This window comes from Fukomys damarensis, unplaced genomic scaffold, assembly GCF_012274545.1.
Source record: "Fukomys damarensis isolate Sample0158 unplaced genomic scaffold, DMR_v1.0_HiC HiC_scaffold_12, whole genome shotgun sequence".
Taxonomy (NCBI): domain Eukaryota; kingdom Metazoa; phylum Chordata; class Mammalia; order Rodentia; family Bathyergidae; genus Fukomys; species Fukomys damarensis.
Window position 1 is genome coordinate 5924962 of NW_022900924.1, and position 12835 is coordinate 5937796.

The 12835-nt window shown below is 39.2% G+C and overlaps 1 protein-coding gene across 2 annotated transcripts in view; it reads right to left on the bottom strand.

The window, feature by feature from the left end:
- Window positions 1–613: 613 nt before the first annotated feature.
- The window catches only part of Znf280b (zinc finger protein 280B), a 12486-nt gene continuing 264 nt past the window's right edge, over window positions 614–12835 (bottom strand). Inside the window, exons 1-3 of one of the 2 annotated variants that reach the window (XM_010603884.2) lie at window positions 12763–12800; window positions 12534–12589; window positions 614–2729 (exon numbers count right to left, since the gene is read on the bottom strand). In XM_010603884.2, coding sequence (XP_010602186.1) covers window positions 1026–2663 — 1638 coding nt within the window. In that variant the 5' untranslated portion in view covers window positions 2664–2729; window positions 12534–12589; window positions 12763–12800 and the 3' untranslated portion in view covers window positions 614–1025. Of the gene's footprint in view, window positions 2730–12533; window positions 12590–12762; window positions 12801–12835 lie in introns of those variants that run through there. The other variant, XM_010603883.2, reaches the window with a different exon arrangement.

The following is a 12835-nucleotide window of genomic DNA, read 5'->3' on the forward strand; positions in this document are numbered from 1 at the left end:
GTGAACAGCCACTTCATACTTCACTATCTGCTAATGGCTTCCCAGAAGGAAAAGGGGAGAGAATGAATCGTTTCCCTTCAGACCATGCAACGGAATTGCTGCTGCTTCTTCATATGAAACTAAGGAAACACAGAAGCTTGTTCAAATCTGCAGGAGTACTTTACCAAATCCGGGCATTTTGTTAGAATCATTCTGCTTGCCTGGATGTTCCCTCTGAGGCAGTTTTCTACCTTAGACCCAAGACTGGAGTAAACGTGTATTTATCATCAATTGGGACAAGGAACCACTGCTCTTCCTTTGTTAACCTCTGCCCTCCTGGTCTCCACGCATGCCATAGCTTCTCCAAGTCCACACACAACGTTTGGGAACCAGGTTACTTTACGGCAGCATCACAGAGGCACTTCTGGGAGTTCAAGGGCCAGGGCACATAACAAAGCCATTCTGAATTTAAAAAAAAACAAAAAACAAAAAAAAAAACAAAAAACAAAAAAAACTAATACAAAGAAAAAAATTAAATACTTTAAAAACTACAAATTCTATATATAAAAATTTTCAAGGTTAAGAGTAATACGAATATCAAATAATAAATAATTTTCACTTTTGTTTTCTCTCACTCAAACATACATCTTTCATGTGTTCAACCAGTTAATATGAAAACCAGGTAATATATTTTAAGTAACAAATACCACAAAAGTCAGATTAAACAGTACTACAGTAGCCAAGAATGTGGCTCAAAAGCAGAACACTTCTCAAACGTGAAGTCCTGGGAAGGAAAAACAAAACAAAACACAAAATTTCATTATCCTCCTTGTCAGGTGTGCCAGGAGGATTACTGTGAGTTTGAGGGCAAACTGGGCTACACAGTTAGTTCACAGTGAGACCCTGTCTCAAAAAACCAAAAATTAAATTTTTCTAAAAATCTAATTTATTTCACTATTTTTGGTGCTACTGAATAATGTATGATGTGTTGTTTTTACAGGGGTTTTTGCTTTGGATTAAAATGTTTTGGTTTATCGCAACTAAAATTAATGGGGATTTTTTGAAATTCTGCTTTTAGACTTGAGGGGAGATGGTTCAGACTCAACTGTGCCCATAGTAATCGATGCTAGTTTCACTGAGCCTGGCTGATTAGGTCCTAGTGACACTTGAATGACAACTTTTGTTCCTGGAGGCAATCCTTCCAGCTGCTCAGGCTTCTTAAACATCTGATGACACCGGGTCTTATGTTCCATTTTCTCCTTAAAAGTTAAAAACTGAAGCCGACATTTAGAACACTGGTGAATACTCTTTCCCCAGTGTCGCCTATAATGACATACATATGGTGCTGCAGTTTTGAAAATTTTGAGACAAAACGGACACAGTAAATTCTTAGTGTTCTCATGGCATACTCTAAAATGTGTTTCCACGTCACCAAAGGCCGATGATCTATAATTGCAAAGCTGGCACACATAGGGCATTTCCCCAGGCTTATGATTGTCCTTCATGTGTTGTAAGAGAACCTGATCGGTTTCAAATGACAACTCACAGATTTTACAGACAGCAAAGGGCTCCTGGGTAGTGTGTACACTTGCAATGTGACGTTGCAGCTGGAAGGGAGTGGGAAACTGCCGATAGCAGTGCTGGCAGGTGGTGTGGTTTTCCCAGCTGTCACCTCTCTGCTTCTCAAGTTCGAAATGGTGCTTCATGTGATTCATAAACTTAATATTTTTCAGAACTTTCAAGCAGCTGAGACATTTAAAGGTTGAGTGAGTCTTCTGTTCTGGCTGCCCATCTCCTTTATGATATCCGTAGTAAAAGTCACTAAGCAACAGGATCAGACTTCCTGTCTTGGGATCAAAGGTCTTGTTTTGACTTGTTGGACTTGAAATTTTTGCCAATCTACTTTCCATATCAGGATTTACATTTGTAGGCCTGAAATGGATACTGTCCTTTGGAAAAGCTGCTGGAAAAGGCGCTGTATTCTGAACATGGCTTAATGAGGTATGAAGATCATTCCAGGGTGTACTTTGCTGAAGATTCAATGTACGAGAAATATCTGAAGCAGACAAAGCCGAAGAAATTCCTCCTTTTACTTCATCACTGAGTTTAGGACTTTTAGAATTTGTGCTATTTACTTCAGAAGTAGAACATCGCTTTGATACACACTGACTTTCATTCGTATCTCCTACTGAAAATACTGTTTTTCCTGGATGATGCAATGAACTTGTTAATGTAACCAAAGGAGAGCCTAACCCTGAAGAGCTACTAGGCACGACTTGTGAAGAACTACTTTCATAAGCAGGTCCAGGCAAAGGTTCAATAACAATAGGACTATCTGTTGATCTTGATTCAGATGGAGAATCTGACAAGACAGTCACTGTTTCTGATGGAGAGGTCACCTGACTTGTAGGTTGCAATCTATGAGCAGCATTTTTTCTGAGGTGACCACACTTTTTTCTCCTTGAACACGAACCTGGGGTGACTCTATTTAAAATGTTTGAAACAACTGGCTTTGCTTTTGATGTCACCCCAACAAAGATCAGCTCAGCATCCTCATTTACATGCTCCACCCCAACAAAGATGAGCTCAGCGTCTTCATCATCCATTTGTTTGGTTTCTTTTGTACTTTTCTGTGGTTCTGATTCTGGGTCTTGTTCTTCACATAACAAACATGGTTGTTCCATTTTCTAATTTTTCTATTCTTGAAAGATGGGGCCGCAAGTCCAGTGTTTCCTTTTATCCTCTGCCACCTAAGTACAAACACACTACACATCAATAAATATACAAAAATACATTATCTTAATTCTCCAAAACTCTGAGGTAGTTAAAAATATTCTTATTTTACAAAGACACTAGGACTCAAAGAGAATAAATAGTAACTTAAAATTTATGCTAAAAGAAATAAAGTCTCTGTGATCCAGAATCAGTTTCACAGCTTTGCCCTAAACTGATTATAATCTCTTGCACTCAAAAAAAAAAATCTTCTAGCAATTAATCAAGGTCAAATCACATGAAAGGATAAGTATTTTTACAAAGGCAGCACAGCACAGTGTTTAAAAACATGGGTTCTGAAGTTGCAGATTAAACTGGAATCCTCAATCTGCCACAGACTAACTGTATCTTCTTTAGCAAGATTTTTACTTTTCAGTGTATTTCAGTTTTGTTTTGATTTATGCTGTTTAGAGATAGTCTCACTCTGTAGTTCAGGCTGGCCTTGAACTTGCAGTAATCCTTCCGCCTCAGCCTCACAAATACTGGGATTACAAACGTGTACCACCATGCCTGATCCCCTCGCTATTTCATAAGCACACCAAATCCTTTACCTTGCTTAGGACCCATGTATCTACTGTTTCTACCTACATGCCCAGATACCTACATGGCCGGCTTAACACTTTCAGGACTCTGTTGTTCCAAGCATCCTTCTCAAGGTGGTCCTCAAATATTTCAGCCAGCCTCTAATTTGTCTTATCAATCTCATTCCCTTCTCTTTCACCTTCAAGTAATATAACCAATTATCACGTGATAAACTGAACTCATTTATCTTGATTCTTTTTTATCCAACCAATACAAGATAAATTCCAAGGGGCAGGGACTGTATCTTCTGTTGACAGTGCCTGCATAACACAGATACTAAGCAAATGCAGAATTTGATGAATAACCTAATAAATCGCAACTTTCACTAGTAAGAGCTTTTATTTATAAAACTGATTATATGTCATTATTTCCATAGTTTCTATTACTCTTATCAGAAATTCTGCAAGCTATTAAAAGATTAAAGGTTGCTAGCTTTTTTCACAAATATTTTTGACCAGGCTTGGCATAGTGGTACATGCCCATAATTCCAGCACTCTGGGAGGCTGAGGCAGGAGAATCACAAGTTTAAGTCCAGCCTTCTCAATTTAGAGACCATCTCAAATTTTTAAAAAGGCTGGGAATGTAGTCTATTATGAAGACCCCGCGTTCAATTCCCAGTATCAGAAGGAAAAAAAAAATCAAACTATGCCAGATGTTATATATAAATAACAACCGCCTTTGCTACATTCAATGAATTCTAATATTTTCTACTTCATTTTTCTTAAGTTGACTGTGATCCACAAAAGTCAAGACTCATTAATGAGTTATTACAAGAGGTCTGAAAAACACTGGTCTCAAGTGAACAAAATGTAAGCACTTTAAACCATAGTCCATAACTCACTGATTTCTGAAAACATGTCAAATTCACTGTAGCCCAACTGGACCCTTCTAACCAGATAATCCACTCTATAGAGGTGAAAGTCGATCTAACATGCAATGAATGTTACATTTATTTTAATTAGAATATCACATTACATTTTGGAACAAACATATTATTTATTCTTGTATCACTTTGGAAGTCAACTAAAAATATTAAACAATAAAATTACTACTTTCCTCACTACGTATTTTGTTTAACACTGGTCAGGTACAATGTCAAGCACTAAGTAGACAGTGGTGAATGCATGACGCTTACAGTCTAGTATGTAATAAAAGGTATGACTTAAAAACTTCAAGATTAAGATCAGCCAGGCATGATGGCATACCCCTGTAATCCCAGCACTCAGAAGGCTGAGAGAGGAAGATCACTGTGAGTTTGGGGCCGGCCTAGGCTATGCAATGAGTTCTAGACTAACCTGAACTACACAGCAAGACTGTCTAGGGAAAAAAAAAAAAAAATCAAAGCAGCCAGGCCATGGTGGTACATACCTATAATCCCAGCGTTCTGGGAGGCTGCGGAAGGAAGACTACAAGTTTAAGCAGTCTGGGCAACTTAGCTAAATGAACAAAATGAAAAAGACTTGGCAATGTAGCTCAGTGCACAGGCCCTGGGAGATCAAGTAAATGGTCTATATGTAATGTTTGAAAAAAGTTAGGCAAATCTGAAAACACTGGTCTTTGGATTCAACTAACACAGGTTTAGTCTGTCTGTATTCAATTCCCTAACTCCAAGATAAATATCACACTATCCAAGTGTTTTTCAACCTAAGCACTTCGGACATTTTAAACCAGGTAGTTTTTATGTGGGTAACTTTCAGGTACATAGCAGGGTATCCTGAGATCTTTCCTTTATACTGGATTCACTTTACCACCAGCAGCAATCCCCCAATTGTGACAACCGAAAATGGCTCCAGGCTTTACCAGAAGAACCTTTGTTATGGCTTGTGTCTACAGGTCCTCCTATAGCCTCATAGTCATAGTTGGGCTTTTTCAGAGGTGGCTAAATCTAGAGTGTTTGATGCTGGGATTAAGGTGTGTGACTACTAAATGAGTCCAATAACTGGTTTGGCACCATCGCAATCCTTGTAGCCTAGATATAAAACAAAAGGGGCAAAAAGATGCTGTTAAGGTCCCTTACTGCTGTGCTACCTTCTGCTTGCTACAAACTCTTTCTCCTCTGCGATGCCATCCGTCCTTAGAGACACCCGATTATGGACTGAAATCTCTACAAACTATGAGCTAAATAAACTTTCCTCTCAACTTTGGGCACCGGGTAAAAAGTAACTAAGACAAACCTCTAGCCAAATCAAACCTTCCCTAAGCCACTTCCATCTTTTAGTAATGACGGTCTAGGTAGTCTATATATGCCTTCGCTCTAAAGAAGAAATTCTAAATCAAAATTGTTAATATTCTGATACCATAGTCAAAAGATAACAAGAATATGGTCATCAGATATATCTGAGGATAGATTTTAAAGTCCAAAAAAGTTATATACTATTGGAAGTTTTACAGATAACCCTAAAAATGCATTATTCTGAAATTCTAGTTCTATTATCTCTCCAACAGAACTGTGACTTAATGCATCTGTTTCTGATGAAGGTGTTATTGCTCAGATCCTAAAAATGCATTAAAGTGGCTCACTGGATTCACTTTTTCACTTCATTTTTCTCTATTTTTTTTTAAAACTTGTTTACATCTCTTTCACTTATCATCAAATTAAGTCACAGTCCTTTGTAGGTAATTCTAAATAAATTATAAAGTATTGCTCATTCTAACCATCTTTTATTTCTACTCCTGCTGGCCCCTACGTCTACATCAGCACCACCTTCTAGGATCAGGTCCATTTTTATACTTGTACATCTGTACCAAACTCCAAATTTTTCTCTTTTGTTCTCCAAATTACATCAGCACTAGGTGAATCTTAAAATACCAACTACATTCTTCCGCTATTCCCAAATGTTAAATGACTCTTCTAATTCTAGAGGATATACATTAGATAATGGTATGGACTGAACTGTGTCCTGCCCCCAAAATTTGTATGTTGAAGCCATAACCTCTAAGATGAGGGCATTTGGAGGTGTGACCTTGGGGAGGTAATCAGGTTCAAATGAGGTCTCAAGGGTGAGGCCCCCTCATGATTAGTGAGTGTGCTTATAAAAAGAGACCACGGACCTTGCTTCCCCTCTGACCCACCACAGAGAAAAGGCACAGGGAGAGAGATCAGCTGACTACCAGCAGGAGAGAATTCACACTGAGTAACAAACTGGTGGGAGACCCCCAGCCTCCAACAGTAGTCTGAATTCCTGTTTTGTTTTTTTTTAACTGGATTCCAGTTACATTACTAGACTTTCATCCAGCTGATCTTGGCTGGATTTTTGGCTGCTGTCCATACTCTTAATCCAATCAATTATTCAGGATGAGCAATGAAGAGCAGAATAAAAGCTGGCTGTGATGGTGCACATCTGCATTTTCAGCACTTGGGAAGCAGAGCCAGGTGGACCACAGTGAGTATGAGGCCAGCCTGAGCTACACAGTGACTTCAAAGCCAGCTCAAACTATATAGCAAGACCCTGTCTCAAAATCAATCAAGCTGGGCATGGTAGCGCATACCTGTAATCCCAGCACTCTGGAGGCTGAGGCAGGAGGAATGCCCTGAGTTCAAGGCCAGCCTAAATGGAACTACATAGTGAGACCCTGCCTCAAAAAAAAAAAAAGAAAAAGAAAAGAAAGAAACCATTTAACCAAGGATTTTTTCATTACTGCTCTATCCAAAGCCTGTTCTCCAAAATGTCTATCAATGGATAGAATCAACTCTTAAATGTCAAATTAACCAGAATCTTGATATAATGGGGTAGACAGGACACACAAAAATTTACTAGATCTAAGGGATTTGTCCTCAAAATCAATTTATACTCCTACCAAGGAAGTCACTAAGGGCCACAAGAGGAATCAATGGGAAGGTTTCAATCCGAAGACAACTGACAAGTCAGTGGATGATGGTCCACCTCCCAGGTTATTCCTGTGCATTTAAACAATGGCCATTCTGTGATGGCCACAAACTAGCTTTTTGCAGGCATCAGTCTTTCTTGAGTCACTTCTGAGAACAGCTCTCAGGCCACCAGCGCTCCTCTGGCTTCTCTTGCCTACCACTCACTCAGTCCCAGGCACCCCTTTAGATTCCTGCCCTCCTCCCTCATTCACTCTCTCCTAACACTCTCGTCCTTCCTCACCAATAAGGCTACGGATGTGCTCCCTCAATTTAACGCCCATCAAACACAGACTTCTGGGGAAAATGGTAGCTTCACAGAAATCACTGGAAACATCTGCATTCCAACCCAGGGGAACTAAGCAAAACAAAAATATTTTCAGGAGAGGACATAGCCCAGTAGTAGAACACGTGTTATACACTTAAGGGAGCGAGGTTTAACCCCCAGCACTGCAAAAATAACAAACAGACAAGTAAATATTTTTCATAAATATTTTAATACATTTTCATAAATGAGCTCAAGGTATACGGCAGTATAAAATAGTCAAGACTAACCTAAGAGGTTGCGAAGGCAGCAACTATTAAACCAAGGCATGACCATTTCTATACACTGGGTCAAGAATGTATACATCCTCATCAGGCTCCCCATTCCTGTTACCCCTCTCACCTCTTCTCCCACTATTCTAGCCTTCATTCATTCCATCCCAGCCATGTGGCACCCTTCCTTCAGTCTGCCTCACATTCTCCAAGTTTCACAGTATCACCTTTATTTCACAAGATTTACACGTTTATTATACTTACTATCCTTACTCTCTTTCTTCCTCTAATGGACTGTGCTTCTGCTATTACAGTTTGGTTTTTGGCTTTGTTTTTCCCATATTTGTCTATTTTGTTCACTGACCTCTCTCAAGTGTACAGAGAAGTACCTAGCACACGACAAGCACTCAAACATTCATAAGAGGAAAATTATCCAGAAAGAGTTAGAAATGAATTCAACAAAGATGGACTGAAGGGATAAGAAATGTTCAAACCTAAAAGTATCCAAGTTTCTTCAAATCTGGGCACCACTGAGGTATCCTGCTACAGGAGATGTGAGAGTTCTATAACCCTGGGGTCAGAACAAGAATAAATGTCCATAGCCAGGATCACATCTGGGCATCCGATAGCTTGGGGGAAGCTTTTCTAACAACAGTATACTTAGAGACCTTCATGTGATCCTCTCCCAAGCAACACAAAGAATCAGCTTCCTTTTTCTTTCCTTTCTCCTTAAGAACAGAATCTTGGTCAAAGGATATCTACAAAGGAGGTATGAGCAGGGTGGCAATTCAACTAAAAACAAAACAAAGGCAAGTTTTTTCACTAAAGTTGAGTGTTTAGAAAGTGTTTGGAATTATCAGGCAAGTGATAAGGACCTAAACAGAAGTTGTTATAGAAGACTACAAAGGAAAAACAAAAAAACCCAAAACCAAATGACACGGTCAACTTCTTAAATGCACAGCATCAGGGTAAGACCAGCGGGAATGGTGGAATAAGGACCTCAAAGCAGCAGATGCTTCATCAAAAAAGAGAACCAAAGCAAAAATTGTCAAAATTAAGTTTTTCAGATCCGGAAAATTAAACAAGGTCTTTCAAAGACTGGAATATTCCTGTGGAAAATTGTTTGGTAGCTCCTAAAAAAACCACACACACACAAATACACAGGAAAACTCAAAAGAAGAGAGAGGGAAAAGGATGAGAAAGAAGAAAAAATTAAAATGCATAAGGTATAGAATTACTGTATGGCCTTACAGGTCCATTTCCAGATGTATTTAAAAAAACATGAAACACGTACTCAAACAAGTATAGGTGGGTGCACACACACACACACACACACACCTTTTCAGAATAATCCATAATACAAATGCTCATCAGTGAATGAATAGTTACATATACACAACAGAAAATTACTCAGCCATAAAAGGAATAAAGTACATGCTACAACATGGATGAACCTTGAAAACATAAAATTAAAGGAGCCACAGTTATATAATTTCATTTTATAGGAAATATCTAAAATAGAGTAATCCATGGAGGCTAAATAAAGACTGATGGCTAACAGGTGACAAAGGAGGGAAAATGGAGAAAATCTGCTTAGTAAGTAAGGGATTTTACCTTGGAATATGTAAATGTGTGGAGGCTAGAAGTAACACATGTATAATATCACGGATATACTAACAGCCCTGAATGGCTGACTTCAAAATGGCTTGTTCTGTGACACTGACCTCAATAAATTATTTTTTAAAAAATAAAAAGGAAATACTATACCACACTATCATGGAAAAACTAAATTTATGAAAGAATACTATGAATAGTTCTGTGCCAACAAATTAGATAACCTAGATGAAATAGACAAATTCTAGAAGAAAAACTTCAAGACTCAAAACAGAAAACAGAAAATATAAATATCCCTAAAACAAAGAGATCAAATTACTAATTAAAAATTTTCCCAAATAAAAAGTCCAAGATCAAATGGCCCTGGTGGATTCTATCAAATGTTTCGTTATTTTGCTTACTTTGTTTTCAGGTGCTAAGTATGGAGTTCAGGGCCCACTGCATGCTAGGCAAGCATTCCACCACTGGGATATACCTCTGTCCCTATCAGATAGTTAAAAAAGAATGAAAATCAACCCTCTGTAAACTTTTCCAAAAATTAGGACAGAACTCTCCAACTCATTCTATGTGGTAGTACTGTACTTTGACACAAAAATCAGACAAATCTCAAAAATATACTATAAACCTTATAAACACAGAGGCAGGCAGGGCATGGTGGCACATGTCTGTAATCCCAGCACTTGGAGGATTGAGGCAGGAAGACAGTAGAGAATTCTAAGCCAGCCTGGACTACACAGTGTGTTCAAGGTAAGCCTGAACTACACAGTGAGACTGTCTCAAAATACATACATACATACATACATACATACGCAAACCACCCCCCCAAATGCTAACAAACTCCAGCAATATATTGTAAGCATTCCTCAGTGTGACCAAGTGGAATTTATGTAAGAAATGCAACATTAGTTCATTTTATGAAAATAAATTATAGCCAGGCATGGTGGTGTATACCTGTAATTCCAGCACTCTGGTAGGCTGAGGCAGGAGAATCACAGCTTCATACCCAGCACTGGTAGTGACACAGCAAGCCCCTGTCTCAAAATTAAGAGTCAGACACAGTGCTGCATACCTATAATTTCAGCACTCAAGACACTGAGGCAAAAGTATTGCCACATGTTTGAGGCCAGTCTGAACTACATAGTGAGTTAAAAGCCAGGCTGAACTACATAGGAAGACCCTGACTCAAAAAGAGAAAAACAAAAACAAAATAAATAAGTAAGGCTATGGATAGAGCTCAGTGCAAAGGCCCCAAGTTCAATCTCTAGTATCACATTACTTACACACACACACACACACACACACACACACCTGTCTGGCATGGAAGGAAAAAAATGGAAACAAAGTTTTTGTAAATGAAGAGGGGAAAAAGGGTTGGAGTGGAGGGGAATAGGGGAAAAAAATCAAGATATATCATGTAAGATATATCATGTACAGGTACAAATTCACTATGATGAATGTGATAAATATGTACAAATATGTACTAATAAAAATAGGTAAAAAATTAACTATTGACAAAGAACTGGAGAAATTAAAATTCTCAGGCACTATTTTTGGACTGTAAAATGTAATCCCAGCAATGAGGGAAACTGTGGCAGGAAGATCACAAGTTCAAGTCCCCTATCTCAAAATTTAAAAATAAAGGCGAAGGGGCAGGCTGGGAATTACAGCTCAGTGGCAAAGCACCCCTGAGATTGATACCCAAAACCAAACAGAGTGCTTCATCTTGGGTGCAAGCTCTCTCAAATCACTCAGAGGAAAGCCAATTGCTATGACATGCGCCACCCCATGGTGAGGCCCACAGAGTGGGTACCTGGGGCCTGTTATCAACTAAAAGCAAATCATCCAACCCATCAAGCCTTCAGAAACTGCCAATCCAGCCAAAATCTTCATTGTAACCTCATGGGAGATCCTAAGCCAGAACCAGTCAGCTAAACCATTTTTGGATTTCAGATCTCCAAAAATATAAGGTAATTAAGATTTTTATTTTAAGCCACTAAATACACATAGTTTGCTGCAATAGATAACTAATACAATGGGTCTTGTTGAGTTGTGAACTGCTGGCTTGGAATTCGCCCACAGTCTTGCCTACTAGCATGGAATGAATTCAGATGACCTCCTCTGTCTAGTCAAATCCAATTACCCCATGAGATACAGTCTTTTAGGAAAAGGGTACAGAAGCCAAACCGATGCTGACAGGTTGAGACAGAAGGGTCACAAGCTTGAGCACAATGTGGACAACTGAAGAAACTCAGCAAGACCTGTCTCAAAATTTAAACAGGTCTCAGGGGAAAAAATAATAAAGCAAAAAGGTCTGGGAATGCAGCTGAGTGCAAAGGCCCTAGGTTCAATCTCCAGTACTGCAAGGAAAAAAAGAAAAGTATAGATGTGAATAAACCAAACTTAGTTTAAAAAACACTTTTCCCTAAATTCATTAGCTGAAATCTTAGGGTATGTGCATCAACTCACTTTAAACTCAAGTTGGCTTCAATGAACAGCTATGATTTTGCTCAGTGGCACCATGCCTGCCTCACAAGCACAAGGTCCCAAGTTCAATCCCCAGTACCGGAGAAAAATAACAACAACAAAAAAACTCTATGATGCTTTCCTTTTTTCTCAAGATAGTAGGAACTGAGTGTGGTGGCGCACGCCTGTAATCCCAGCACTCGGGACGCTGAGGCAGGAGGATCGCTGTGAGTTAGAGACCAGCCTGGGCTAGTGGGCTCCAGATCAATCTCAAAACCAAAAAAAAAAAAAAAAAAAAAAAAAACATTATTAGGTGGAAGAATCCCACCACCACCTCATTTTCCTCTGTAGTAGGAAACAACTTAAAGAGCTCAAGAATTATTTAAATGGTAGGGCACGGTGGCACACAACTTATAACCTGGGTATCCTAGAGGTTGATGCAGGAGGATCCTAAGGACAATTTAGGTACCTGGCAAAAGCCTGCCTCAAAAGAAAAACACAACAAAGGGTTGGAGATATAGCTCAATGAGAAAACCTTGGGTCCAATCTCCAAAATCGAAGGGGGAGGTATTATTTAAATAAACAGCTGGCCTGAATTTATCATACGCATTCAGATTCCCTCAAGAAATGCTAAACAGTAATGTTTTAGCACCAGACCAAAAATAAAAAAAGCTAAGGGGAAAAGATAACACTCGATCCCTATTATAGAGACCTCGCTTACCTGAGCCTTATATTGAAACTTTTGATCTTGAGATATTCCCAGCAGGAGGTCGCATCCTTGAGGTAACCAGAGAGAAAAGGATTCGGGTTATTTACATGTTAAAAGACTAAAACTCTATCCAGCAGCCTAACACTGCCATTTGGGTGTTTATTAACTGCCTCGCACTTAACCAAAAAAGAGAAATGAGGGAGTCCCTTTCCCCCAAAACCATCCCTCCAACCTACCCTACCTGGGCGAGGACAAGGCCCCACCTCCGCACTTCCCAAGTCAAAACTGGCGGGGCGGGGCGGGGCGGGGCGGGG